At 43.3% G+C, this 27609-nt stretch overlaps 1 protein-coding gene across 1 annotated transcript; it reads right to left on the bottom strand.

The window, feature by feature from the left end:
- Positions 1-585: 585 nt before the first annotated feature.
- On the bottom strand, positions 586-25048 carry dact3a (dishevelled-binding antagonist of beta-catenin 3a). Its single transcript, XM_034099735.2, has 3 exons — positions 24622-25048; positions 5111-5234; positions 586-3449 (listed from the first exon to the last, which is right to left on the bottom strand). The coding sequence occupies exons 1-3, from the start codon at positions 24904-24906 to the stop codon at positions 1813-1815; spliced, it is 2046 nt and encodes a 681-aa protein (XP_033955626.1). The 5' UTR covers positions 24907-25048; the 3' UTR covers positions 586-1812.
- Between the last annotated feature and the right edge of the window lie 2561 nt (positions 25049-27609).

Raw genomic sequence — 27609 nt, 5'->3', positions numbered from 1 at the left:
GTTGAGAGACACGTCATTCTGTTGAGAGACACGTCATTCTGTTGAGAGACATGTCATACTGTTGAGAGACATGTCATACTGTTGAGAGACATGTCATACTGTTGAGAGACATGTCATTCTGTTGAGAGACATGTCATTCTGTTGAGAGACATGTCATACTGTTGAGAGACATGTCATACTGTTGAGAGACATGTCATTCTGTTGAGAGACATGTCATTCTGTTGAGAGACATGTCATTCTGTTGAGAGACATGTCATACTGTTGAGAGACATGTCATTCTGTTGAGAGACACGTCATTCTGTTGAGAGACATGTCATTCTGTTGAGAGACACGTCATTCTGTTGAGAGAGATGTTTTGTTATTTGAAAGACCAATACTAAATGGCCTATGACAGGATCAAAGTGCCCCCTCCTGCAATGTGGTCTTCCTGGCAACATTAATGTTAGCTGGCCGTTTGAACACGATGGTGCATTAACAAATGCCTCCACTGACACAACTACTGGTGGTTGTACAGAAGCATAGCCGTAGTAGAATAAAAGTAGACATTTTTGTTTTTCACAAACACTTTAATTTCATATACTGCATTTTGTCAAACACATTTCATACAAAGAGAAGCTAATAGTTAGTTGGCGAGTGCACATAAAATGATAATACTGTCAAATAGTGAAAGTGACTTAATAACATTACATTCTTTGGGCAGACACATTTCATTTGCTCAAGTACCCTCATATTCACTTTATACAATAAGAACTGCAATTTGCTATACTGTATAACATTAAAATGCTCTTTTTAAGAATACTTGACTTTGTTAGTGAGACATTTGATCCATCCAAAACATTTCAAAGACAGTATGACACTTGTTGCTGGGTGTCTTGTTTGTTTCTGACAGCTCCTACAGTAACATGTTGAAGATGTATATACTTATTTTCAGTCAAAAGTCGTTTTCTGCTACATTGAGATTTACTGTCTAAACCACACGGTTCCAGACAACATGTCTCACACGCACTTTGCACCGTAGTAACAATCCTCTCTTACACAACAACGTGTGCCTAACAGATGTATTTACTACCACCCACAGTTTATGTATTGGCTGTGGGTGAATGAAGAAAACATGTAGAAAGCACTAACCTTTGGTTGTTTGTCTTGAGATGTTCCTATTTCATTACAATATGACTTAATAATTCAATAATAACGGCTTTGCATCATTTCAACAACAAAAGACGATTTTTCAGTCCTAATAAAATCAAACTGTAACAGTTTTCCTAAGAAAGGGTCCTTCTTTGAAAGGAGGCTGAAAACCTGGCAGCATATTATTTTAAACCTACCTGTACACGCTAGTGATACAATCTCACTGAACCCCATTTGTCAGATGTGTGTGGTTAAGCATGCTTGGTGGATCAGACTTGATTCCTTGGAACAAGCCCTACAATGTACCAATATGTCAGGACACAACACATTCTTGAATGAGGCCCAGTGTCTCTTATAATGTAGGTGTATTGGGCTGACTCAAAGACAATGCCAGCATGGTTATGATCTGGGGACATTCAGGGGCCAATATGGCCAAATATGGTACACTTTGACAAAGGATGAATCATCCTAGAGTTTTAGCCAAATGTAACACTGAAATAGCATTTAACATCCCATTTAAAAAAACAGCTGATATGATAATGGCCATTTACTTCATGTCTTGTCATCTAAAACATCCTTTTCATTTGACAACCATGTTTGTTCCACTCAAATGAACACAGTCATGTCTGTGATGCATTGTTCTGCATGTTTCAAGGCTCAGTTCTGTCCGGTCATCATGTCACTTTATACCGTGGTCATTACTTTCAATGAGCCAGTGCGGAAGCGCAGGATCTTCTTCTTCAGAGCATGTGAGGCCTTAATCTTGACAAAAGCCTTGGGCTGCAGAGGTGCCCCGGGTTGGGCAGAGGGTGATGGGACGGAAAGTTGTGGGGGTAGTTGTTGTGGCCAAACCAGACCACCACTCTCATCTGAGTCACTGGACAAAGTACTGGAATCAGGAGAGTCTGCCTCGCTCATGCTGGACTCAGACTCTCCCTGACGGGGGTGAGGGTAGCCCTCAGTAGGCGGACACAGCGGCACTAGGTCCCTCTCTATCTGGTACTCCATGTGCTGATGATGGTGGGGCTGGGGGGGGTGTGGGTAGACATGCGCTGCATGAGTGGGGCGAGATTTGCGCGTTCGCCGTGCACAATGGTCCCTTTGGTTTGAAGCTGAAGAGCCTTGCATGGGTGCCTGCATGGGTGCCTGCATGGGTGGCTGCTCAGCCTCGTCTTGGCTGAGTTCCAGGGTGGACTGCCAGCGCCGACAGCCCCCCCCTCCTTGCTGTTGTTTCTTGCTCCTTGATTGACTACTGCGGCTTCCCCTTCCACCGCTTCCACTTCCTCCACCGTCCCTCTCCACTGTGGTGTACTTGCGTTCTGGAACCCTTTGCAGGCTGTTCTCTGACTGAGACCTGCATGCCTTCTTCCCTGGCTTCCTGCTGGCCCCATTTCTGTCTTCATTCGAGCGACACTTCTTTGGGCCCGCTCTAGATCTGGAGGGTTGAATCTGGGATGCTGTGGGCGGCTGCTCTTGATGATGATGATGGCTTCTTTCTGGAGAATAGGTGGTTCGATTGGGTTTAGGCACCACGGACGCCTTATGGGGGTTTGAGTGATGATGGGCATACGCTCTGGTGGAGGCTCGGCAAGGCTGGGCTGGGATATACTCTGCATTGACCAGCTGCTCATCAGGTGGCTGATGAGGCTTTGACAGAGCTGGAGGAGAAGGGTAGTTGTGAAAATGTTGCGGTGACTCTGGTTCGCTGTTGCTGGAGTCGGGGTGGGGCTGAAGCACTCTGCAGGCTGTTGAGCGGGAGGTGTTAATCATAGATGTCTGTCTTGACCTGTGATAAAGTCCTGGTTGATGCTGGATACTGGGCTGTGGATGCTGGTGGTACGGGGGTGGGGCATCTTCAGGGAACCCTGTCCCCAGGTAAGGCTCCTGGTCGAAGTTATGGCAATCCTGCGGAGCCTCTGTACTCTGGGATGGAGAAGTGATCTCTTGAACAGACACCTGCTTCGCTGAATGTTGCTCCTGACTGCGGCATGAACTACTCTGCCTCACCACACTAGCAGCTCGCGGATCATGGGCCAGACTGGTTCGGGGTTTTGAGGAGCGCGAGGGTAGAACTCTGCGTTGGACCAATCCAAATATATAGGTCTCAACTTTTTGTGCTTGTTGATAATCTTCCTGACTCGGGTCAACATCCTTCATCTTCCCCAGAGCATCATTAACCGTGGCCCATCTTGATGCGTCTGGCAGCCACCTCTCCCCGCTGTGTGTCTCCCCTGTCCCCTCAGGCGCTGATAGGGATCGAGGGACCAAAGGATGGTAATTTGATTGAGGAGATCCATTTTTACGGGCTGCAAGAACCTCTCCTGGTAAACAGAGAAAAGGCAAAGAAAGTTATCAGAATCATCCTTCCTTTTAAGAACACCTTTATCAATTTGAGGGGGGATTCAGTTATCCACTAATGGAGAGGTGGCTGAGTGAAGGAGCCCTTAGGGGTTTGGTGCCTTGCTCAAGGACACATTGGCAGTCTGTACAAAACACATAAACATATGACTACTTGAATTGGAAGGTACATCCTGGTACTTCTACACAATGATGAATCATAACTTCATATACATTATTCTTTCTTGAGAGGAAGTTTGGTATTTCAATTGAAATTATGGAGGGAGCAATCCAATAACAACTACAAACCTTCAAACGAAGCATGATGAGTTTTTATTTATTTAAATGATATTGTTAATGCTACTACTATACACATTTTCTGACTCGTCAAAAGTGGATGCCTTCATTTGCATTTACAAATGATGTATTTGTGATTAAAGTTGCAATGTGTATTTCCGAGCCACCCGCTTCAGAGTGGGCAGCATTTCACTTCACTTACTATCTGCAAACAAATTAATGTATACATTTCAAGTCATCAGTTGTTTACAAGAAGGGCACGAATATGCACACTTCTAATAAAGTGTTGAAACTAAGAGAGCCAGTCAAGATGTTGTAATCTTCAGATGTGGCGTGGGTCTTGTGTGTTTCCCTGGAATTGACTTTTACCAGTGGCGGTATGCTCCGTGCTTTATGTTAGTTGTTTATTGTGGAGGCATGCCTATTTCAGTACATATATCTGCAATGCAATACATACACGTCTTGGACCGCTTTACATGTTGTTGATAACGATCTTACATATTGCACCTTTAACCTACAAAAACATGCCACACTGACCCTGGGCTAAAGTTTCAATATGACATGATGTACCAGTTTCATGAATACTATTTGAGTTCTGTTCCAAACACTATAGCCGAAGACTCTTCACTTGCCAGTTGCTACACAGGAGAAATACATTTCCTTTCAGAATTCCCAAACAAATGTTTGTGAATGTTCTTTGTTGGCCGAGCAGACACAGGAGAAGTCTCATTGTGGACGTGCGGAATGAGATGACTGCTTCTGTGGGACAACAGACGGCATTGTTTGGCGTTTCAAACCCCAATGTGCTCAGATATGGGTCTCGTCTTCTTCACCGACATGAATTATGGGCTTAGATGTGGTGGAACTTCCTTGAGGGAGGACACTTAGCCACTGAGGATGTGTCACATAGTTGTCTGATTGATGTTTGTTTACCAGGCACTAAACTGCATCCATAATAACCCCAGTGTCTACAGCATTGAGCTCAGGCAGACTTTTTAATTAAGTTAGCATTAGACAAAAAAAGAGTGAATAATCCATTAAGATGTGAAGGAGATTTGTTTCCTGCATTCTGCACACAGAGAAAATAGACTACGCCATGCACACAATTGAGTTATATAACAGTTACAAAGTATAGAAGACAATTGTGCTATGTCGTATGTCTGTACAGAGGAAACATAACCTATTGGCTAACTGGCATCTTTACAATATTGTATAATAATGTGCACTGTCCATGGTAAATACATACATACACATAATTAAATAAGCTTAGGTAGTGTCCATCGTCAAAATGGCATGTACTTTTCACTAGAAACGTGTTTCAGGGAGAAGCCAAGGTGGTTCTGTTTACCTGAAACCAGTTGGCTTTCCTCCCGTGGGTCAGAAGGGGAACCTGTTGAGTGGACCTCCGTGCTGACCTTCAGCTCTGCCACCTGCTGCTCTAAAGACGCCTTCATACCCCACTGCAGACTGCTCTGAAATACACAGAGACACACAGGTCAGCAGATTGAATTGAGGAGGGGTGGAATGCACACAAGCATGATCAAAACACCCGACAGAGCACACAAAGAAAAAAACATGTTTGTGTGTGGCAGGCCCTTTATTTTCTACTTTTATATCAGTGCGTTATGCTTCAAGCCACATTCAGTTTTATTACAGCAAGTGTTGTCCAATAGCATCATTTAAACCTTCAGGGGAATAGTCACGATGGCTGCAGAAAGTCACATCCTCACTTCCATTAAGCAGCTCAAGCTGATCGGTTCACATTTGAAATTGTGAACGGCATTTGATGAAAATGTTACTTTTTTGAAAGGCTTTGGCCGACGAGTGTTGGAGTCAATTATGATTTACTGCACTCAAGTGTTTTCATGTAGCCTTCTCATCGTCATTGTGTAATGTGTACATAATGTTATTATGATTGAATGAGTGAGTAACATCTTACCTCACTAAGATTTGTGTAGTCGCATTATTTCTATATATCCTAATACGCAGTGACCCAACTTACACTTTTTGTGCTAGTCTATTAATGTTGGCTTTCCTGTAGGGCTCTATAGGTGCATGTGCATGTAAAGGGTCTGCAAAGACTAACATCCCTGTGTTCCCTCCAGAGGGAATAAAAGAGCTTCTTGAACATTAAAGCATGGAGACATGTCCCAGTAGAGCAGGGGTGTCAAACTCAAGGCCCGGGGGCCAAATCCGGCCCGCGACTTCATTTCATGTGGCCCCACAAGAGCTTGCAAATAATATGATATGTTTATTATGCGGTTACATGCTACTTTACAGAAGCACGTTGCCAATAAACTACATGTCCCACAATGCATCTCAGAATTTGACTTTTCTTTTTTTAAATGCAACTTCTTTCAAAATGTCACTTAATTTTTTTAATTTTGACTTTTCTTTTTAAATCATTTTGTGACATTCTCACTGAAGAGACTTGCAATTATTTGCCCTAGACTTCTGCTTTCAGACGTAGTTAATTATCCTATCCGATAATAATCCAATGCAGGGGCAATAATGTAATATAATACATTATTTGATATATATTAAATATTCATATATGTATTTTTATATAGTCTTAAAGTTACAACCGGCCCTTTGAGTGCAACCATAATGTTGATGTGGCCCGCAATGAAATTGAGTTTGACCCCCCTGCAGTAGAGGCACTAAATACTAATATGAACCTGAAGATGAGCAGAATATGTCCTCTTCAAAAGAACACCAAATCCAAACGGCAACATATATGAGAAAACACTTCAAATCCACAATCATTTGGAGCGTGGATACCTCTCCCAGGATGAGAGGCAGAGATACAGAGAGCAACAACCTTCACATTCACAGACAGCTATGACCACAAGCACTTATTATCACAACACTGGAACAATAACATGCCAACCATCAGCGCCCCCCACCCCTACCCCCAGCCAGCACCCCCCGCCAGCACCCCCCGCCTGTCTGAACAACAGTGCACAGTGACAGAGAAGAGAAGTCGTCACCATGTAGGCACTAAATATAGGTACTAAAACACTTTCCTGATAAATGTCACTGCATGCATTAAGTTTAAGTTTCCCATCCCTTAACTCAAAGCAGAGACAGACTCCAGAGACGCAGGAGATGGTCAGCTGATTCCTGTGGCAGCCCTCACACGTTTAACCAAACCCACATGTTTCACATTTGAGACACTTCTACAAATTCCAGACCTGCTTACCGCAGAAAGTCCATCAAATGCCAACATCTGGATTACTAATGAAGTCTGTTTATTAGTACCTTCAGATAAAACTATGGTTTTAAACCCACTATGACTCATGCAGTAACACTGTACAACTACTGCAGTTCAACTTTATTTGATAGTGTAGCTACTATTTGTCAAACATGACACACCTCAGGAACCCCCTGTAGTGATACTGCAGCGTATAAAAGCATCATTAACGTTATATACTTTAGTGCGGAAACGTCTTATGTTTTCCATGGCGAGCCCGTCTGTAAACCAGAGTCATGGAGCTGCCAACACACGGAGACTGTGAGAAGTCTTCTCTCTGCGTCCCCCACTGATGACACACTCACAGAGCAACAGCTGTATTTCAAGAGAGACAAACCAGCTGCAATTCATTATGAACACAATGTTAGTCAACACACAGCTGGTGACGTTTGTGTTAGCCTCCTTATTCTAAACAAGTGACGGCTATGTCACAGTTTTATACAATTATTTCTAACATTATATGCCACAAATGTTATGTCTTCAAGCTTAAAGGGGTTCTGATGCTCCTTGTCAGGTTCATGCTTCAGTGCCTCTTCTGTGACATGAGTTCCATGATTTAATGTTCCAAAAGCACGGTGATTTTAGTCTTTGCACACCATTTACATGCACTAAAACACTACAGGAGAGGGAAAACCCCAAAAGCAGAATAGGGCCCCTTTAAAGGTTACATAATTGGCCTGTGGTTATAATTTAAACATTTGGCAAATTATATTTTGAATGAAGAATTCCTTTAAACGCATTTTGAGCTCATTTGAAAAACAAATAAATCAAAATATATGTACTCTCAATGAGGTCAGTTCCCAATTGCCCAGGCATTATATTAATTGACGTTATGATGTGAGAGATGTTTCACTTCCAGCTTGATATAGCTTGGGACTTGAAAATCGAGCTCTGGTTATTTTCTTCGAAGCACACCTCATTAATGTTTCTACTGGAGAGCAGTTCATTACATGTTCCACCAGCCATCGACAGCACGGAGGAACGGCCAGTACGGGGCGAGGCATTGTGAGGCATTTAGGCGTTTAGTTTCCGTAATACGTCACTATTTAATAATAATGATGTTAAACACTAGAACACCCTCGACTCTGCTTTGTATGTTGCATCATCTCCATCATGATGAACATCGCAGTGTGGGAGAGAGGCAGAGAGAGCGCTCTCACACTGTGAATGTATTGGAAAGTGGGAGCTTCCCATGAGTTCTTGGTCGGGTGGTTTTTACGCTGTATTTAATGCGCCACATTATAATATCCTGCGGGAGGAAAATGCACCAGCTGAACCAAGAGAACCAAACCCAGACATGAATTCTCCTCACACAAACAGATGGGCTGTCTGCACTGACTTGAGGCATGCGCTGTTTGCTTCACAGCATGTGAGTCTGAACCCCTCCACACTCGGCGAACAGGTATCACAACACAACAGCCTCTCGGTGACCCACTGGAAGCCTTGCAGTAGATCAATACATCTCTTTCCAACATACTCACACTCGCTTCAGGAAATGGATTACTGTGCTGTCGGAAAGTTCCAGTAAGAAGTGGGGGCGAATAAGTGATTCCAAGTTTTAGTTCCAATCCAAACACCTCGGAGACAAGCGTAACGTTGGTGAGCAGCAGCCAGATGTTGGACTGGGCGATACGAGAGCACACACACTGGTTTACCATTGGCTCTGGGGCTCTTAACGTACATGTTGCGTATTGCTCACACTGTTGACTTGACGTTACAAAAAGCCGTCAGCATTATATGGAGCCAATCAAGTCCTGTCAAATGTAATGTTTTTTGGTCTTGTGTGCACAAGATTATACCTTGTTTCCACAGGTAAACGTAACGTGTGCAAACAAGAAAAAGAAAACGTCCCGTTCCAGGACTTTAGGGGTTCCAGAGCATCATCTCAAGAGGGACGACATGATAACTGGCTAGTAGGCTAAGAGGAAAGATCGTCCCGTGATGTTTAGCTAGGCCTGCAGGGATTATAATAAAGGTTCACATGGAATACGTGATGAAAGAATATTTCACTGACTCTGGAAAATACAATTAAATTACTGAAATAAAAAAAGGTAAATAACTGTAGCTGACACAATTAAATAAATCATGTATAGTCTATTATGCCTATCTCAAAAGTAATTATACAAACATGTTTTGAAGACAGGATTTAAAGTGGGAGGCACACTGTAAGGTAGGGCTGGTTATGCTGGTAGAAATGGTGTGGTGGAATACCGCTGGCACCACTTGGAGTTGGACTTGTATGTAGGCATAATGTTCTGTCAAATGGAAAGAAGAATCAAAGCGGTCCTGCCCAGATGACGGTGTGGAGAGGACGGCTCTGGATTACTACTGGTGGAATTTGCAAGAACAAAAATGAGGACCCCTCTCTTGCTTAAATGAAGCTGGAGAAAATGTTTGCCAATTCAGCATTTGTCGAGGTAGCTTCAAAAAGAACCTGAGCTTGTCGAGGGGTCTGCCATCAGCAAAGCCATTCTAAGACCTGTGGGAATCTACAACATCCCACAATAAACAGGGACTCCATTTGAACCTTGGGGTACACCAAAGCAAATGGAGCAGAGGCCTCAAGTCCTCATTTCTAGGCCTTAAGTTTGACTTGAGTCCATGTCTCGAGTTCCACGTTTAAAAAGGACACAGCATTAAACTGAAGACCACCATAATGTAAGGTTCCTTGTCGGCCAACAGTCAACAATAAGTCCATAGCGGTGATTTTGGTATAAGAATTTATTTCATTTTTTTGGGTGAGTTCATCAATGGGCACGGCGCCAAAGACTTGATGTATTAACTTGAGGCACGCAGCTCACCTACATGGCATCTTAGAGCTCGCATGCATCATGTTTGGAGAACGCTTGAAGAGAACAGATAACAGCATAAGTGCTAAGAGTGAAACAAAACATCTGTCTCTCCAGGAGTATGCTAGTTTTGGAACAAATCCAAAAGCCTTTGCATCCGAGTATGGTTGCACCCACTTCTCATTTTAAAAAGTTGGAGTTATAGCAATATGATAAATCTCATAAAGCTGCCTTTGTTGCAGATTTCACTCAAAGAATAAGAACTACAAATGGAAGAAGTTTGACATGGAGATCTCTGTCCTTGAAGATTCAAACCGTTAACTAACTACAACATGTGTGTGTGTGTGTGTGTGTGTGTGTGTGTGTGTGTGTGTGTGTGTGTGTGTGTGTGTGTGTGTGTGTGTGTGTGTGTGTGTGTGTGTGTGTGTGTGTGTGTGTGTGTGTATGCACATGTCTGTGTGTGCAGAATTAAGCTGGCTTCATGTCAGGCATGCCCTGTATAAAGGGGTTGTGTGTGGGTTTAAGCGGCTACTTATGTGAGACCACTCCGGCTCAATGGTTGCTTGTTTCCCTCATATGAGTGCACACACACACGCGCGCACGCACACACACAGCCACACACACACACGCGCACACACACGCGCACGCACACACACACACACGCACACACACAGCCACACACACACACGCGCGCACACACGCACAGCCACACACGCGCACACACACGCACACACACACGTGCGCACGCACACACGTGCGCACGCACACACACACGCACGCACACACACACACACACACACACACACACACACACACACAGCCACACACACACACGCGCACACACGCACACACACACACACTCTCTCATGTCTTTGCATAGACAGACACCCAGTCATGCATGCATGCACACGCGCGAGTGTGCCCACGGGTACACACCTTCAGTAATACCGCCGCCTTGAGCTGTAAAGCTGACAGTCGCACTTTCACTGGTCACAGAGGTCAAGCTCTGAAGCATTCGCATGACTGCGTCCCAGACAATTAGCACTGTATAGTCTGGGTGACGTCAGCTTACTGGCTGCATGACTATAACAAAGTCATACTTGGCAAGCACGCCCGTTTGGGTTAGGGTTTGTAATGTTTTCCATCCTCCGCTCAGAAAGCGTATTTCTGTGTGATAAATGAACAATATTCACTCTGGCTTGATGCTGCTGTGTTAACTGCACCCATGATCAGACTGAAGTACACTTCCTGTCTTCATTACATCGACATCGCTGACTAATATCACCTGTACGTGACCATCCTCTTCACACAAATAATGAACATACAGTTTTTCTCAATTGCTAATCCCACTATTTAGAATCAAAATGCATTTCTTCAAAACAAGAACATAGCCATCTAAACAGAAACACACTCGCCATAACTCTGAATATCTTTTGCAAAATGCACTTACATGACCAAAACTGAAAATACTGGTCACAAAAAAGAATAAGTCGATCGAAACAGAACAAATTGTCCTCTAATGAGACAAATGTGTTTTCATAACTGACACTCCGGTCACCATAACAACACATTCTACCATAACAATATACATTTCTTGCAAAGTGCTCGAAGGCACTCAAAACTAAAAAGACCCCTTCCAGAACCAGATACCTTCTCCAAAAACAAACATGTGTCAGCGCATTAGAAGACTATTTGAACAGTCATTACTAAGTGGCACACTAAATACTGACTACAATCATCAACACACAAACCTCAAGCTATCCATATTGAAACTGAACGGAAAACTGACAAGTTGGGAGAAACACACTTAGATATAGGAAACACAGTATGTTACTGTAACTATGGCATTGTTTTTATTGTCTCATTTTCAGAAGAGCACCGTAACAGAAACAAAAGATGAATAGCAATACACTGGAAAACAAATAACACGGGTAAATGATGTAAATCAGCAGTAAAGCAGAGAATGAGATCTATATAGCTTTACTGATCTGCTCGTTGGCCTCTGTCTGGCCACATAGCCTCATCTACGTCACAGCGTATGTCTTCCCTTGCAAGGCAGCGTGGGGAATATCTCCCTGCGTGTCGACACCACCCTTGACAGGATTCCGCAGAGATGTCCCGACAGCCAGCATTCATTGCGTCCAAAAGGGGCATTCTGTCATGAGGATGATGGTCACAAACCTTCCATCTCCAGGCAGAGAAGAACTCCTCAATGGGGTTTAGAAATGGGGAGTATGGAGGGAGGAGCTCCATGGCCGTGTGTGGATGAGCCTCAAACCATGCCCTCACGTCACGAGAGTGGTGGAATGCCACATTGTCCCATATGACCACGTGAACCGACCTCACTTGATCCCTCTCTTCTGGTGGCACCAGTCGGTCATACAGGACATCCAGGAAGGCAAGGACACGTTGCGTGTTATATGCTCCCATTACAGGGATGTGAGCAAGGACGCCTTGTGTCGAGATAGCCGCACACAATGTTATGTTTCCTCCCCTTTGGCCTGGAACAAAGACTGTTGCTCTTTGCCCAATAAGGTTCCTCCCACGTCTGCTCACTTTGGAGAGGTTGAAGCCTGCTTCATCCACATATACAAAAACATGTGGTAATGCATTGCCTTCCAGCTCCATCATTCGCTAAAGAAAATGAAACAAACAGAGGACCGTTTTACATTACTGTAAGCAGTCCGACTTACTAAAGATATAGGCAAGCCATCACTGTGATTGAGGTCCTTACCTTAACTCCTTCACACGGTCAGAGTTCAAAAGGAACCTTATAGATCTGTTTCATTCAATGGTTGCAACACTTATAGATGGAATGTGACTGAAGACATCCTGGTCTGCAATTATTCTGGCCTGAATCTCCCTCAAGCGGATTTCATTGTTGGCCACAACCATATCAACAATGGCAGACTCTTGTTCTGGAGTAAAGGCCTTTCCTCGCCACCAGAGCGGGGTGCTCTTTCAGTTCTATCAATACATATTTGAGAATGTTACGTACTGTAATATAAAAACAGTGATCGAAACCTACATAAAAATAGAAATGCATGAAGTGCTGTAAAAAAGCGTTACAGTAGCTTACCTATTTCCGTGCCTGAAGATCCTAATAATGGATGCCACTGTTGATCTCCGTATATTGGGCTGAACCCTTTGGCCAGCCTCACTGAGGGACATGCCATGGTTTATGACGTGGTCCACAATAGTTGCACGGGTGTTGTCCGAAACTACTGTTCGCATTGGTCCCCTTTCAACTCTTCCACCACGCATACGTACAGCCCTCCCTCTTCCTCTGTGAACAACAGGGTTCCCTCTTCCTCTGTGAACATCAGGGTTCCCTCTTCCTCTCTGAACAACAGGGTTCCCTCTTCCTCTGTGAACATCAGGGTTCCCTCTTCCTCTGTGAACATCAGGATTCCCTCTTCCTCTGTGAACATCAGGGTTCCCTCTTCCTCTCTGAACAACAGGGTTCCCTCTTCCTCTGTGAACATCAGGGTTCCCTCTTCCTCTCTGAACAACAGGGTTCCCTCTTCCTCTCTGAACAACAGGGTTCCCTCTTCCTCTGTGAACATCAGGGTTCCCTCTTCCTCTGTGAACAACAGGGTTCCCTCTTCCTCTTTGAACATCAGGGTTCCCTCTTCCTCTCTGAACATCAGGGTTCCCTCTTCCTCTGTGAACAACAGGGTTCCCTCTTCCTCTTTGAACATCAGGGTTCCCTCTTCCTCTGTGAACATCAGGGTTCCCTCTTCCTCTCTGAACAACAGGGTTCCCTCTTCCTCTGTGAACATCAGGGTTCCCTCTTCCTCTCTGAACATCAGGGTTCCCTCTTCCTCTCTGAACATCAGGGTTCCCTCTTCCTCTCTGAACAACAGGGTTCCCTCTTCCTCTGTGAACATCAGGGTTCCCTCTTCCTCTCTGAACAACAGGGTTCCCTCTTCCTCTCTGAACATCAGGGTTCCCTCTTCCTCTCTGAACATCAGGGTTCCCTCTTCCTCTCTGAACATCAGGGTTCCCTCTTCCTCTCTGAACAACAGCCCTCCCTCTTCCTCTCTGAACATCAGGGTTCCCTCTTCCTCTCTGAACATCAGGGTTCCCTCTTTCTCTCTGAACAACAGGGTTCCCTCTTCCTCTCTGAACAACAGGGTTCCCTCTTCCTCTCTGAATAACAGGGTTCCTTCTTCCTCTGTGAACATCAGGGTTCCCTCTTCCTCTGTGAACATCAGGGTTCCCTCTTCCTCTCTGAACAACAGGGTTCCCTCTTCCTCTGTGAACATCAGGGTTCCCTCTTCCTCTCTGAACAACAGGGTTCCCTCTTCCTCTGTGAACATCAGGGTTCCCTCTTCCTCTGTGAACAACAGGGTTCCCTCTTCCTCTTTGAACATCAGGGTTCCCTCTTCCTCTCTGAACATCAGGGTTCCCTCTTCCTCTCTGAACATCAGGGTTCCCTCTTCCTCTCTGAACATCAGCCCTCCCTCTTCCTCTCTGAACATCAGGGTTCCCTCTTCCTCTGTGAACAACAGGGTTCCCTCTTCCTCTTTGAACATCAGGGTTCCCTCTTCCTCTGTGAACATCAGGGTTCCCTCTTCCTCTCTGAACAACAGGGTTCCCTCTTCCTCTGTGAACATCAGGGTTCCCTCTTCCTCTCTGAACATCAGGGTTCCCTCTTCCTCTCTGAACATCAGGGTTCCCTCTTCCTCTGTGAACATCAGGGTTCCCTCTTCCTCTCTGAACATCAGGGTTCCCTCTTCCTCTCTGAACATCAGGGTTCCCTCTTCCTCTCTGAACAACAGGGTTCCCTCTTCCTCTCTGAACAACAGGGTTCCCTCTTCCTCTCTGAACAACAGGGTTCCCTCTTCCTCTCTGAACAACAGGGTTCCCTCTTCCTCTGTGAACATCAGGGTTCCCTCTTCCTCTCTGAACATCAGGGTTCCCTCTTCCTCTCTGAACATCAGCCCTCCCTCTTCCTCGCTGAACAACATGGTTCCTTCTTCCTCTCAGAGCTCCTCTACCTACTCGATCAGCCATTTTGTTCACACAAACATCTTACTGAAGTGAGGGAGGTCTTTTATAGGATTCTCACTAATTACAATTACTATAGGAAAGTCATTGATATCAGCTAACAGTAACATCATTACTGTAAGGTATACAGTACATTCCATGCGGTTACCTTTTTCAATGGGGTGATTGACTGATAACAAGTGTTAATATGTTGCACATCAAGTGTCAATTAGTGTAGCTATGGTCTAAGTTTATGAGGAGTAAGTGTTATCCACTGTGAGAAGATTATTTAGTTTTGTAGACATGAGTTACACAAAAGATGTTTGATGTTTGTGTAGAGAATTGTAACTTCACTTAGAGAAGTGTGTGATCTGTTTTGCAAAACACTGCTTAGCATCTGCACTTTGTGTGATATCAATGATACATGGTATACTGTTGTAGAGGAATGGTTTTCTGTTTCGATGGCTGTGCTGTTGGTTTGATGAAAGGAATTTTGATTCTAAATAGTGGGTTTAGCGATTGAGAAAAACTGTAATATGCATTCCACAAACACAAGCTCTTGTCTTTTCACAGGAATGCATTTGGCAACAGATTTGATTTGTCGAAATGTGATTATGCATTGTGATGTTTAGACAAGTCTCGCCAAGATAGATGCATTTTAGGAATGACTTGAGCCACGACATATTGGAGACAGGCTACTTTTATTGTGTATGTAGGGGTGTAATGCACTAAACCTGTCTTTTCATTGACATGGACATGAATATAGAATATAGGCGAGCTCCACTGAACTCTCCCACAACTACATTTGAAAAGTAAATCGAGACATACGCCTGTTTGAAACATGAGTGCAGATGAAGAGATAAACCGCTTGAGTGTGTGTGTGTGTGTGTGTGTGTGTGTGTGTGTGTGTGTGTGTGTGTGTGTGTGTGTGTGTGTGTGTGTGTGTGTGTGTGTGTGTGTGTGTGTGTGTGTGTGTGTGTGTGTGTGTGTGTGTGTGTGTGTGTGTGTGTGTGTGTGTGTGTGTGTGTGTGTGTGTGTGTGTGTGGGTGGTTGGTTGGGTGTGGGGGTAGGAATGCTTCTTGAGAAGGCTGTCTCAATGAAAGGTCATTTCACAGTGGAGGACTCTCAGTCATGCAGAACAATGTACGTGTGTGTCCTGATAAGCAGGCACCTTGAACATTAGACGCCAAATCTAAAAATCATTTTAAAAGGTTTGAATTGCTGTCACAATGACAACAACGAGATACAGGATGGAGAGGTACAGATGGGATGGAAAGCAGAAAGGCTCTCCCTTCTAGGTTAGGGGATTAGAGAAGGATAAAAAAAGCGAACCAGGAAACACGGATTCATGGGAGTAACGTTTCAAAGGAGTTCAGACAAACAGAGACGGACTGAAAATCAAAGAGTCCTGCAGCCGCCTTAAAACATTCAGTCTTATTTCCTGTGATCAATAATGTAAACCCTTGCCCTGCAAAGTCCAACTGCTTAAACACTAAGTCTTCACATGTTCTGTCTGCACCCTTTATCGCCCACAACACACACAGTTTACATGCACATGAAGTTCTAAATAAAGGTACTACTATACTTTTAAGAACCAACCACATCGTACAAAGTGTGATGGTCTGGAGGATGTGCGGTAGCCTATGTATGTCAGAAATAGCAAGCTGGAGGATGTCTGCTGATCTTATCTCGCATCTCAAGCTAAGCTCCAAGTTAATCACACTCTGAACGTTGTATAGAAGGCTTGAGGAACGCATTTTGTGTTATAACTTAAACAGTTCCATAACCGTAGCTTTAATCGTGTAGCTGCTCTGCCTGTGACTGGAGGCTTGCGTCATAAGAAGGTTCTCTGTGTGTTGAGTGCTTGTTTTATTTTGCATGACTTTCTGTTGGTAGAAAGACAGCGAACTAACTTAGTCAAAGCACCAATGATGTGTCTGATGCTTCTGTACACACTAGCTAGCTTGCTATTTAGCTAACAGTTGGTACCAAATCATTACTGACTGCTCCATCAACCCCATGGAACTAACGGTGGCTTCTTTTCGACACCAGGATAATGTTTCTTGAATCGTGGAAAGCCCCAACATGTATAACTTGTATGGTGCTATGCTGACAGGGGCAGCTGCACTCACTGCTGGTCACGTGACTTCCAATGCAACGATGGAGTGTGTGAAGTGTCCGTTGCAAACTCAGATTGTTTTACGTTATGAGTACATCCATGACCTCTAAGTACAAGGCATGTTGCCATACTTTACAACAGCAAATGTATGTACTCCATTTCACATTAAGCAGCAGCTTGATGCCATTTGTGTAGGCCTGCATTTAGAGCTGTGGTCTCCAGTATTTAGTTTGCTCTTGTTCGTAAGTAACGGTTGGGTAGCATTTAGTCCAAAGTTACAGAGTGAAATCAGTTTAGGCTATGTTGTTGAAGTACACTACAAAGTAACAAGTGTAGGCACTGAGATCTACTTTCCTTCACTTTCTTATCACTGAATTAAATGTAACTAAGTTCTGAGGACTGGATCTTGTAACTTCTTTTAAGACCTTGCACCATCACTTTTTTTACAACTCCCCGTTCAGCTTTTTTATCTTAAAGAAAGACACAGGTATTATATATAATATATGCAAAATGTAACTTGAAAGGAAATATGAATGCCCTTTGTGTTATTCAATCATGCACTGGGAATGGCTGAAAGCTTATTTTCAAAGTCACCTTGGAATGTTGGCCACTAATACAGCTCTGTGTTAAACCAGATGTGAAGGGACCCCAACGCTGGGCCGAACACGGTTCTCCGTCTCCTGGGTAGTGTCTTCAGATGGCAAACAAGCGTGAAGATGAAACATCCATGGTCCAGCTCAGGTTTCACAGCGAGGTCAAGGGGCATTTGGCAGCTGGTGTTGCCCGATACATATCAATATATATTTCAGCTGGACCTACTGTAGCACAGTCAGAGGACTTTAGGAGGATCTAGCTGATCCAGGATCAGGACCAGCGCTGCCAAGGATCCATTCACTGACTGCTTTCCAACTGCTCTGAGGTTTAGAGTCAGATGGAGATGTTTAAGAATCTACTCAAATTAGTTGATCCTTCTTGGAAACAAATATTGTTAGGAAATGGCCCTCAGTATCCTGCAGAGGTCGCCGTCATTTCCTTTCTCTTGATTAAAGCCAGACAGTGTACACACACGGGGGCTTACTGTTGGATGTATTGATCCTGTGACTCTTTTTCTTTAATCACATAAGGAATGAGTTGTAATGTGAGTGTGACTGATATATATATGTTTTCCATTCCAAGAACAAACTGGATTCATGTGTTATCTCGTGTCTACTGGAATCAATTCAGAAACAGTATTCTTCCAAAATAGTCCCATTTGTCCTGAGTGTTGTTGCTTATCTTACGTGGATCAGGTGGTTCATACTTGGCATGTACTATGCTTATTTAAAAAATGTTTTATACAAACACTTTCCACCATTGTGTACGAGTTAGCTGTACTACATAAGGAATGTGACAGAGCGATATCATTGAGAGTTCTGCTTGACCTGTGGAAATGGCACGCGCTCACCCATTGGCTAAGCAGTCTGTACACCCGTTTGTATTTTCTGGTTTCGATGTTCCCTAAGTTCTCTTTGCATTCCTCTCCGCACCGCCCGCCAACCATAGCAAGGTTTCTGAGGCCCTTCAATCTGTCCTGCATGACGGATTGGAAATACGCTTTCGGCTTGATTCTGTTTTTATCCCCAACAGTTTGATTGTATTTTGGGCCTGCAGGATTTCTATCTCAGTTTTGCATTCACCATCTTCACCTCGAACAGCAGCATGAGAAGGGTTCGTAACAAAAGCTTGCCACATTTCTATGTCATTAATGTTATTAAAGAAACATGTTGGTGCAATGATGAGGCCGGACGGGCTCTGGGCTAAGTGTCCCAGCTCCTAGGCATGCATTGTTTCCCCTTGACACCCTGAAGCTGCACAGCTGTGACTTTAAGTAACCAAGTGGTCGTTTTTGTTTTGGAGACCTCACAAGTGACGTGCCAGCTCGGTGAAGACCCCCCAGGCCCACCCCGCTACCCCACTGCAGCCCAAACAGCTACAGACATGCTACTGTGTTGGCCCAATTCAGCAAGGTGCGAAACGTAAGCAAAACAAATCCATTAGAGTTGAGAATGTTTGCGTTGGCTCCGGCGACGCGTCGGTCCCAGCTGCAAAGCTCTCCACTGAGACTCACTGTGTGGTAGAGGACAGTACACACACACTCTGTCAACAGATACACACGGTGCCACATGTACCTCGTGCACTCCAGGAAAGACTTGAACTGATGGCTGCAGGAGCATTTAACGGTGGGTTGATGCCTTGCTCAAGGGGAATTCATGTGCGGCTGTTGTTGAAGGGGAGAGTGTTCCTGCTCACTCTCTCGATGTGTGGTCGAATCGAAGAAGCAACTCCACGCTGACACTAAGATAACCTCAAACAGCACATCGTTCACTGAAGTCCTCTAAGATGTCTGCTGTTAACCTGATGCTGTTCTTCACCTCACCTAACGGCAAGAACATTAGTTTAAGCGTCCTGATCATCAGCCTTACTTACTGCCAAGGAGGTTGTATTGTTGGCTTGGCTTGAGGAATGTATTTCTTTCATTAACATCACCATATAAGGCTTTTGGGCTAAGGTCACTGGTGGAAAATGTATTCACATCCTTTACTAATGTAAAATAGCAATACATAATTGTAAAAGTACAAGTTTCAAAATATACTAAAAGTACTCGTTATGTGTACAAACAGATAATGATTATTGATGCATGGATGTGTTTATCACAGCTGAAACATGTGGAGCTAATTCTTATTACACTGCTGCTGGATATCTTCACCTACACTGGGTTTAATATGTATTTAATTATTGATTTACATGTTTGCAAATGACCTGAACATGTAAAGTAACTATATACATGCAATGGAGTAAAACATGTTGGCTTCCAAAATGTAGTGGAGGAGCATAAAGTAGCGTAGAATGAAAAACAAGTTCCTCAAAACTGTACTTTAGTGCCTCAGTAAATATACTTTGTTACAATAATGGGACATGTGTTTGAGACGACGAAACGTTCACTCCAAACACTACTTTGAAACAGATATAAGCTTGGGTGATCTCATCAGAAATGCCCCGAGCAACGTACAACTTTATTCCTTTTAGCATCCAGGTTGTTGCCATGTTTGAACTTAAAGCTAATAAACACGAAGTCGAGAGAACGACTTCCCAACGCTCAGGTAATGGGACCACCCAACGAGCATCTGAACGCCCCATTGGCCTTCGTGGAGTTCTGTGCTCCCTGAGTGCCGTTCTGGTTATCAATGTCCTTATTTGATTATGCAGAGCGCGCGTGCACACACACACACACACACACACACACACACACACACACACACACACACACACACACACACACACACACGCACACACTGAAGGTTATGCTGCCTCCACAGCTGCTGTCAGCTGTCACATGGCTGTCAGCAGCTCTGGCTGACGAATACATACACAGCTTCTCTCTCACACACACAGACACACATTCTTTCTCACAACTCTGTTTACCCTGCATCACTCTCTGCCCCTTCACCTCTTGATATATCTCCTCCACACACTAATGAATACACACACACAGAAGTGCTACTGAATAAAGCACGTTACCCGGTAGAAGTCACACGTCCCCCCGGTCTGCAGTGAGTTATGGGTCATGAAACCCTCAGCCTGGCGGTTGAAGCAGATGCCATATGCAGCAATATCAACAAGGGGACCAAGTGAGCAGTGTGTCAGTGCAGCTCATTGAGTGCATATCAACATTGACACACATACCATACCAGAAATGTGCTCCAAAATAATTATTTACACTTGAGCGTAATCCTATGATGAAGGATACTTTATACCCTCAGAACTAATTGTGTCGATTGAATTATGGCAAGGGAAATGCATGTGACATTTATAGAACTTATTTGAAGTTAAGTTTAAAAATAAAAAAACATTAAGGGATGCTAATTATTTGTTATTTAGCTACCATCCTACTCAGTAACAACTGAACAGTTTACTTTAATTCAATGCATTATGTCAACAAAGACCTTCTTGAAAGAGATCATATTAAGTTGTCCCTATTTAAACTTAATATTATTGCTGGTAGTGAATTCTGTTGAAATACATTTAATTAAACGCTTCAGCTTTTGCAGTATAAGAATCCAACAATGAACACGAGGGAGGGAAGAGATCCTCTACTGGAAACCCGTCAGCCAATCAGACCCTCGGATTGATGGGAACAACCGCAGAGGGAGAATAACTTTAAGTAGGAACTGGGAGACCCTGAGTGTAACGGTGAACACGAGTCTGGAGCAGAACCGGCCTGAGAAAAGATTAAAGATCTTCAGTCATGGCTGAGAACTTGAGTGTGTTGCAAACCACTGAGGGTCTCCGAGGGAGTATCGCAGCCCGATGACCAGACCTCTTTCCAGACTCTCTGACTGTGGCTTAGAACATGTAGCACTAAGCACATGGGTTTTGGCAACTTCCACAGTCTGAACGATTTCATCAGAGTGCAGTGACTTCCTGCAGACTCTGCTGCCACCCTGGCAACCTCGCGTGACAACAAGGCTTCAGCCACTGCTCCCAAGAAAGTAGTTCCAGAAAATACCATGATGCTTTCACATTTCTGCTGTGACCAGATTGTGGTCAGATTACACAGATTAGGCACCATGTGTATCAGTGGGATTCACAGGTGGTCTCCCATGCTTGCATCTTTATGCTAAACAAAACATCTCCCGGCACAGGCTCCATACATTTCTAACTATTCCTTAACAAACTAACATTTTAGCTTGACATTTAACATTTGTGAGGCTATTAGCCTAATTAAAATGGATGCGGTATGTGTGGTTTTCAGATAAAAGATTAACACATTTAAAGTGGCAACAACTGAATAATAGCCGAAAATGTTCACTGTGGTCTGGAACTGTTCTAATCTGAAATATCTTTATGGACATTTGTAACTGGTGTCAATAGATCTCCAATAAAACATTTGAAATGTGATGAACACCACTGGATTAAACCTGTTTGTTAGATTATAAATAAGGGTTGCTACACAAATGTTGAACTTTTCTTTCAACACTTTGAAAGTTGTGCATGTTTATTGTATCACGCTTGTCTGGCTCTATTTAAGGACTGACTGCATGTTTTCTTCATATTCAACTCTCTCTGGAACATTGAGATGTCAGTAACCCTAACCTGATTACATATAATGCAAGACGATATCAACGGCTGTAACAGTCAAAAGTCTGGAACCAAAAAGTACTCAAATGATCTGAAATGTAATGTGTCTTTGTTACCAATCATTGTCAACAAATACCGACATGAGTCATGAACCGTTAGCATCTCTTTGAGACAAACCTCACTCCAATAGAAATGTACCAGCAGCAATATCAGCTGAGCAGAGAAAGTGCTCTGGCCCGCCATGCACTCCGTCAGCAAAGGGATTGATGGGTCAACACACACAGGACTTCCCCCCAGGAGCCCCCAGTCTGCGTCCCATGTGAACCCAAGACTCAACGTTCAACTGATTTCAATGATGAACATCAGTAAAGTAACCCTAACACGAAAATCGACTTTCCCAAATCTTGATATTTTTGTAAACTGAGCAAGTAGATGTGTTGCCTGAACCTAAAGGGTCCTGACAAAACGTCGGTATTTTGGTAAGAAGTACTATAATTCAGTTGATCGTTGTTTGGTGGTCAATCCCGTGCTTGAGCTGTTTTCTGCTTGCTTTCGGATTTGTTTATCTTTTAAAGAAGTTATAGCCATGACACATGTAGCAACTGGAACCCTTATCAGATTCAAGTTAATGTATAGTCCAAACACTGGTGGGGTCCTAAAGACCTCACAGAAAGAATGCCTTCCATTTCTAGTTCCCTTCAGCGAACAGTTGGAAACCCAGCAGATGTGCAGACGGTCTTAATAACACGGAATCAGATATCCTGTGTCACAGTTTAGGAATTAAACAATGGTCTGGGTAAAAGTCTGGGAAAGATAGATGTGAGACAAGCCCTCTTGACCAAACCACTGCACTTTAATCTCAGTGTTAAAATGTCTTCTATTACTTACAGGACTATATTAGCTAATAATGGTTGGGGGTTTTTCCTCCAAATTCTCTACATGCATAAAGTCCTAAAATAGTTCTGGTGGTAACACAGCGCCGGGCTCCTTTTCCCCGTCTACAGTGTTGTTTCTATTTTATTTTTTTGTTGAGAACCGTTTGCTGTAATGGAGCAATCGGAGAGCTGGGTCATGTCCAAATCTCTGTAAAACACACCATGGTGCACTTGTGATACTTAAAATATGTATTTGTGAAGAGCCAGACAAAATCCATCCTGTTTCATAGCCCGTTCAGTTCATCTGCTGCTTCCCTGTTCTAGAACACATTCGTCTCACTGCTGCACAGAGCTGATATCGTGCAGGCTCGCTGGCCTCAGAGGAAACTGGAGATAGATGATTTTATGTAAAGCGTCTTAGAGCATTAGGAAAAGAGCTAAACAAATCCCATTTATTATTATTATAACAGCATCTGCAGGTCTTTCACACAAGTTAGTTAATCTCAGAAACAGCTGAAAATTCCACACAAGTTCAGGTACAGATCCCAAGAGGAAATATCACACTCTTTAACATGTAAAAATGCTAACGCTGTGACATTCTCACAAGAGTTTCCTGTTTGCATAATATAATAAAACAATATAATAAGACAGTGTTTTCTGCAGCGTTACAGTTTGTATCTGCTTTAGTGTCTGTTATTCTGATAGTTTGCCATGTTTGCAACAATGTGCATTACATTTGGCAAATGCTAGAAAATCCAAACTGTTGTATCCTGAGGCATGTCGTTTATATTCCAAAGCATCATCTGGTAAAAACATCAAGCAGATGCCAAATAGACTCTTTGGCTAAAGTAACTGCCAAAGAAAACTTTTCTTTTTTTCTAGCCAATAGTCAGTAACAGTTCATCTAAAAACGCAGATGTTGGTTTTTGAATCCGTTTAAAAGAGTTCCAAGAAGTTGGATAGAACTAGAACAAATCCGGAGGAGTGAGGCAGTCTGTAGAAAGTAATGACCTCAACTGTTACAGCATTAGTTATCCAAACTCAGGGGATATGTCTGGATAGTCCATTGTCTTCCGCATGGAATGGATAAGGTAATGAGCCTATCCCCAGGTTTTCCCTTAAATGGTAATGTTGAGGTTGACTTCAGGGGCCCTCCTGACATGGCTTCATATTTGCACACTGAGGTCAATGATAGCCAGGAGGATTTTCTTTTCTTCTAATGTTCCCAATACTCTCAGTGCTTGTTAATCTAATTCAATCGTTAATGTACCATAAGAAGGTCCAGGGACCTGCAGTGTTCCAAGAGGAGACTCAGATCAGAAACATGTAACAAAGCCATGACAAATGTAATCCTAAAAAGTCAGCATATAAAGTAATTATACAAAATAACCCATATGCCTGCCAACCCTCCCCAACACCCGGATCTGTGTCTGCAGCAGACACACGGGCCAGGTCACACATGACAACAAACCCTGCTGATAAGACCGAACCTTATCAGGCTGAGTGTCTCTAATCATTTCAGGATCCTGTTTCGGGGCCCTTCATATGCAAAGTTTTCGAAATTGCTGCCATTGCGCACGACAAACAAACCTACAATTTAGTCAACTTTGCATCTATAAGAATGCACACCAAACTGCCTTTTACTCCAGCAGAAAGCAGGGTCTCATTTACAGCCCATGCAATCTAAAACCGCATCATTTCACAGTTACTCACAGTTTGGAGGCTGAGGTCCTCCGACGCGCTGCCGCTCGGTGCGTCCAGGGCGCAGCGTGCCGACCGCAGGGCTCCCCAAGGCGGACGCCCGGGAACCGGAGAGTCCCCGAGGCAGAGAGCGCTGAGCACCCGGCATTCCTGCCTCTGTTTGAGGAGCTCCAGCTCACACAAACCGGCCAGACTGGCCTCCAGCCTCTCCTTATTCCGACTGCGCTCTGCTTTCATGGGCAGAGAGTATCCTGGGAACAGGACTCCAAAAGAGCCCGGTAGCTTCTGTGAAGACATCCTCCCCTTCAGTTTTACTTTCCCAACAAAGGGAGGCTGAATAGACCCTCTGAAGTCGTTCACTCTTCTAGCTCTCCGGATCCCGCAGTGGAGCTGCAGCGCTGGGCGTTCAGCGGCTGGACTCACCGCTGGAGACTCGGACCCGTTCTCCTCCTCAAGTCTGAGCTACGCTGAAGCACAGTGAAGTTAGTTTGAAGTTGGATATCCAACAGACAGTTACGCTGCACCCAGCAGCGGCAGTTTCCTCTCAGTTACATGGGCGCTTCTAGGGGGGGGGGGGGGGAGACAAGGGGCCAGTGCCCCTGTAATACTGTGCTTGGACCCCTCCTGTGACCCCCCTTTTTCAGTAGTGTAATTAAATCAATTGAAACTAAGTTACTGAAACAAATTGTGTTACCAAAACAAATACCAACAACAAATATTAAAGGTGGGGTAGGTAATTTTGGAGAAACCAGCTCGAGTGCGCTAGAATTTGAAAATACACAGCTGGAAAAAATCTGCCACTTCCTTACAGAGCCCCTCCTCCAACACACACAAATGTGCACATGACCAATGAGGACACGAGATAAGTTTGTGCACAGATGGAAGGCTGACAGGCCTTGGCTGCATACATTATGTATTTATTACCCCAAACTGCATTAAGGTTAATGGCAAAGTAAGTAACTAAACTAAAATTGTGACTAAGTCAGTGACACAAACTCTGTTATTAAAAAACAATATTTTATGATCTTTTTCTGCGCAATGACATTATGCAATACTAAACATTTTGAAATGTTGAACAGTCTTTTGTCTCTTGTCCCACATGAAATGTGTCCCTCATAACATATAACAATATTTTTATAAAAATAATTTAAAAAAAAAAAAAAAGTACAAAAATATTGGCTAATAAGTTATTGAAAAGATATAAAAAATGTATAGACATTTTTAATTAAAATATTTGTATAAAACTGGGCAAGCAGTAACAATCATTATGAAGAGTAAAATATTTATCTTAAAACAATGAATTACCCTTTTTTGATGGATTAGATAATACCAATTAAAATTATTAGGATTTGAGCATAAAGTATTACAAAAATAAAACACTGGTTCTGTGCTATTATTTAAACAGTAATACAGTTGGTCACTTTCGTCTGATGGATCTACAACCTCAAACTGACTTCACCTCTGTCTCTGTTGTGCAGGCTCACTCGGACAGCTGTTGGTGGAGTCTGAAGGCATGACGCGCGCGCGCGCACACGCGCGCGCACACACACACACGCGCTATCTGCTGAGGGCACTCCATGCTCTGATTGCAAATGGAAAGCACAATGAAATACAAATCTGAAATATAAAAGGAAATAACAACATAACCTCGCCCAATCATTTGATATCGTGAGTAAGGGCGCACACAGTGGTGTGTGTGTCAGAGTTATTACTGAGATTATAGCAATTGTCACTACAATAAGTATCAAATATCTAGTTTGGGATAAGATGTTGTCAATATTAGTCAGTGCCTCTCTCGTGCAGCACTGATGGATATACTGCGTTTACAGAATATACTGTATATATTATGTTTATACACTTTGTACTTTCAATAAATATACATAACCCCTTTTCCTGTGGCAGATGATTCCTTTACAACAGTGACCAGCATCGTCATCTTTTCCTATGCTTTGGAAAGACATTCAGAAGAATATTTAGAGCTAAGCATGCCACCTATAGGTTATGAGTGTGAACAGCTCAAATATGTTATATTTAATGGGACATCTGTACACTATTAATAATCAATTAAACATGTTCAATTTCAGGTAAGGTAAGTGCTCTAGTATTGAAAGCTATAATCTGACATCACCGAATGAAAAAAATCACACTTGATCCATGAATTGTTTTGCACTTTTATTCATTCCTCTGTCTTGAATCATTTTTTTTCCTTAAAATAATTTGTTTATCCTCAAACCACTGCCAGCGTAGTTTAAGCCCTTATAATATGTACTATAACTCTACACAACAATATGCATTACATTATTATATCTGTATAAATACTTTTTGTTCATATATGCAGATCAAAATAGGTTTCAGACGACAGGTCAGATATTGTAAGCACACACAGGAGAACACAACGCGTTACAACCAAGTGAGATGACTGAAGGCAGGATGAAGAGATACTGCAGCTGTGTGTGTGTGTGTGTGTGTGTGTGTGTGTGTGTGGAGTGCTGAAAGTTGAGGGTGCATTCTGTGAAGTCATGGAAACTCGACTCTAAAGGTTCAGTGTGTAGGTTTTAGTGACATCTAGTGGTCAGTCTGCAGAGTGCAACCTAGATCCCCATACCTCAAACAGAAACATTACAGAGCATAGAAAACACATGATTAAACTCTTAAAAAAACATGATCATGAATGCTATGATATATGGCTGCCAAGAGATCCCCCTAATGCTACACTGCTCCTTTAAGAAATATACCCAATCAAACCATCTTCGTTTATAAGCAGGTCTCCCTTGAAAAAGAGATCAATGGATAAATAAAGGTCACAAAAAAAAAAGTTCCATTTTGATGTCAGCTGGTTCATGTTTGTGATTGCACAAACAGACTTGTCACATACCACATATGGGCCTCACTGTGACTGACGCTCGGTGATTAAACCTCAGGGTGTCTACTCTTCAGGCTCATCTCCAGTGTTTACATGCGCTAAACTGAAACCTCGAGTGTCGATGCATGGAGTTCAAC

This window comes from Pseudochaenichthys georgianus, chromosome 14 (genome assembly GCF_902827115.2).
Source record: "Pseudochaenichthys georgianus chromosome 14, fPseGeo1.2, whole genome shotgun sequence".
Lineage (NCBI taxonomy): Eukaryota > Metazoa > Chordata > Actinopteri > Perciformes > Channichthyidae > Pseudochaenichthys > Pseudochaenichthys georgianus.
This window is presented reverse-complemented; position numbering and strand designations above follow the sequence as displayed.

Coding starts and splice junctions, on each gene's coding strand:
- dact3a (XM_034099735.2), bottom strand. CDS start 24,906: ATGTCTTCACAGAAGCTACCGGGCTCTTTTGGAGTCCTGTTCCCAGGA. Junction 5,235..24,621: donor AGGACCTCAGCCTCCAAACT/GTGAGTAACTGT, acceptor TGTGTATTTCAG/AGCAGTCTGCAGTGGGGTAT. Junction 3,450..5,110: donor GGAAAGCCAACTGGTTTCAG/GTAAACAGAACC, acceptor TCTGTTTACCAG/GAGAGGTTCTTGCAGCCCGT.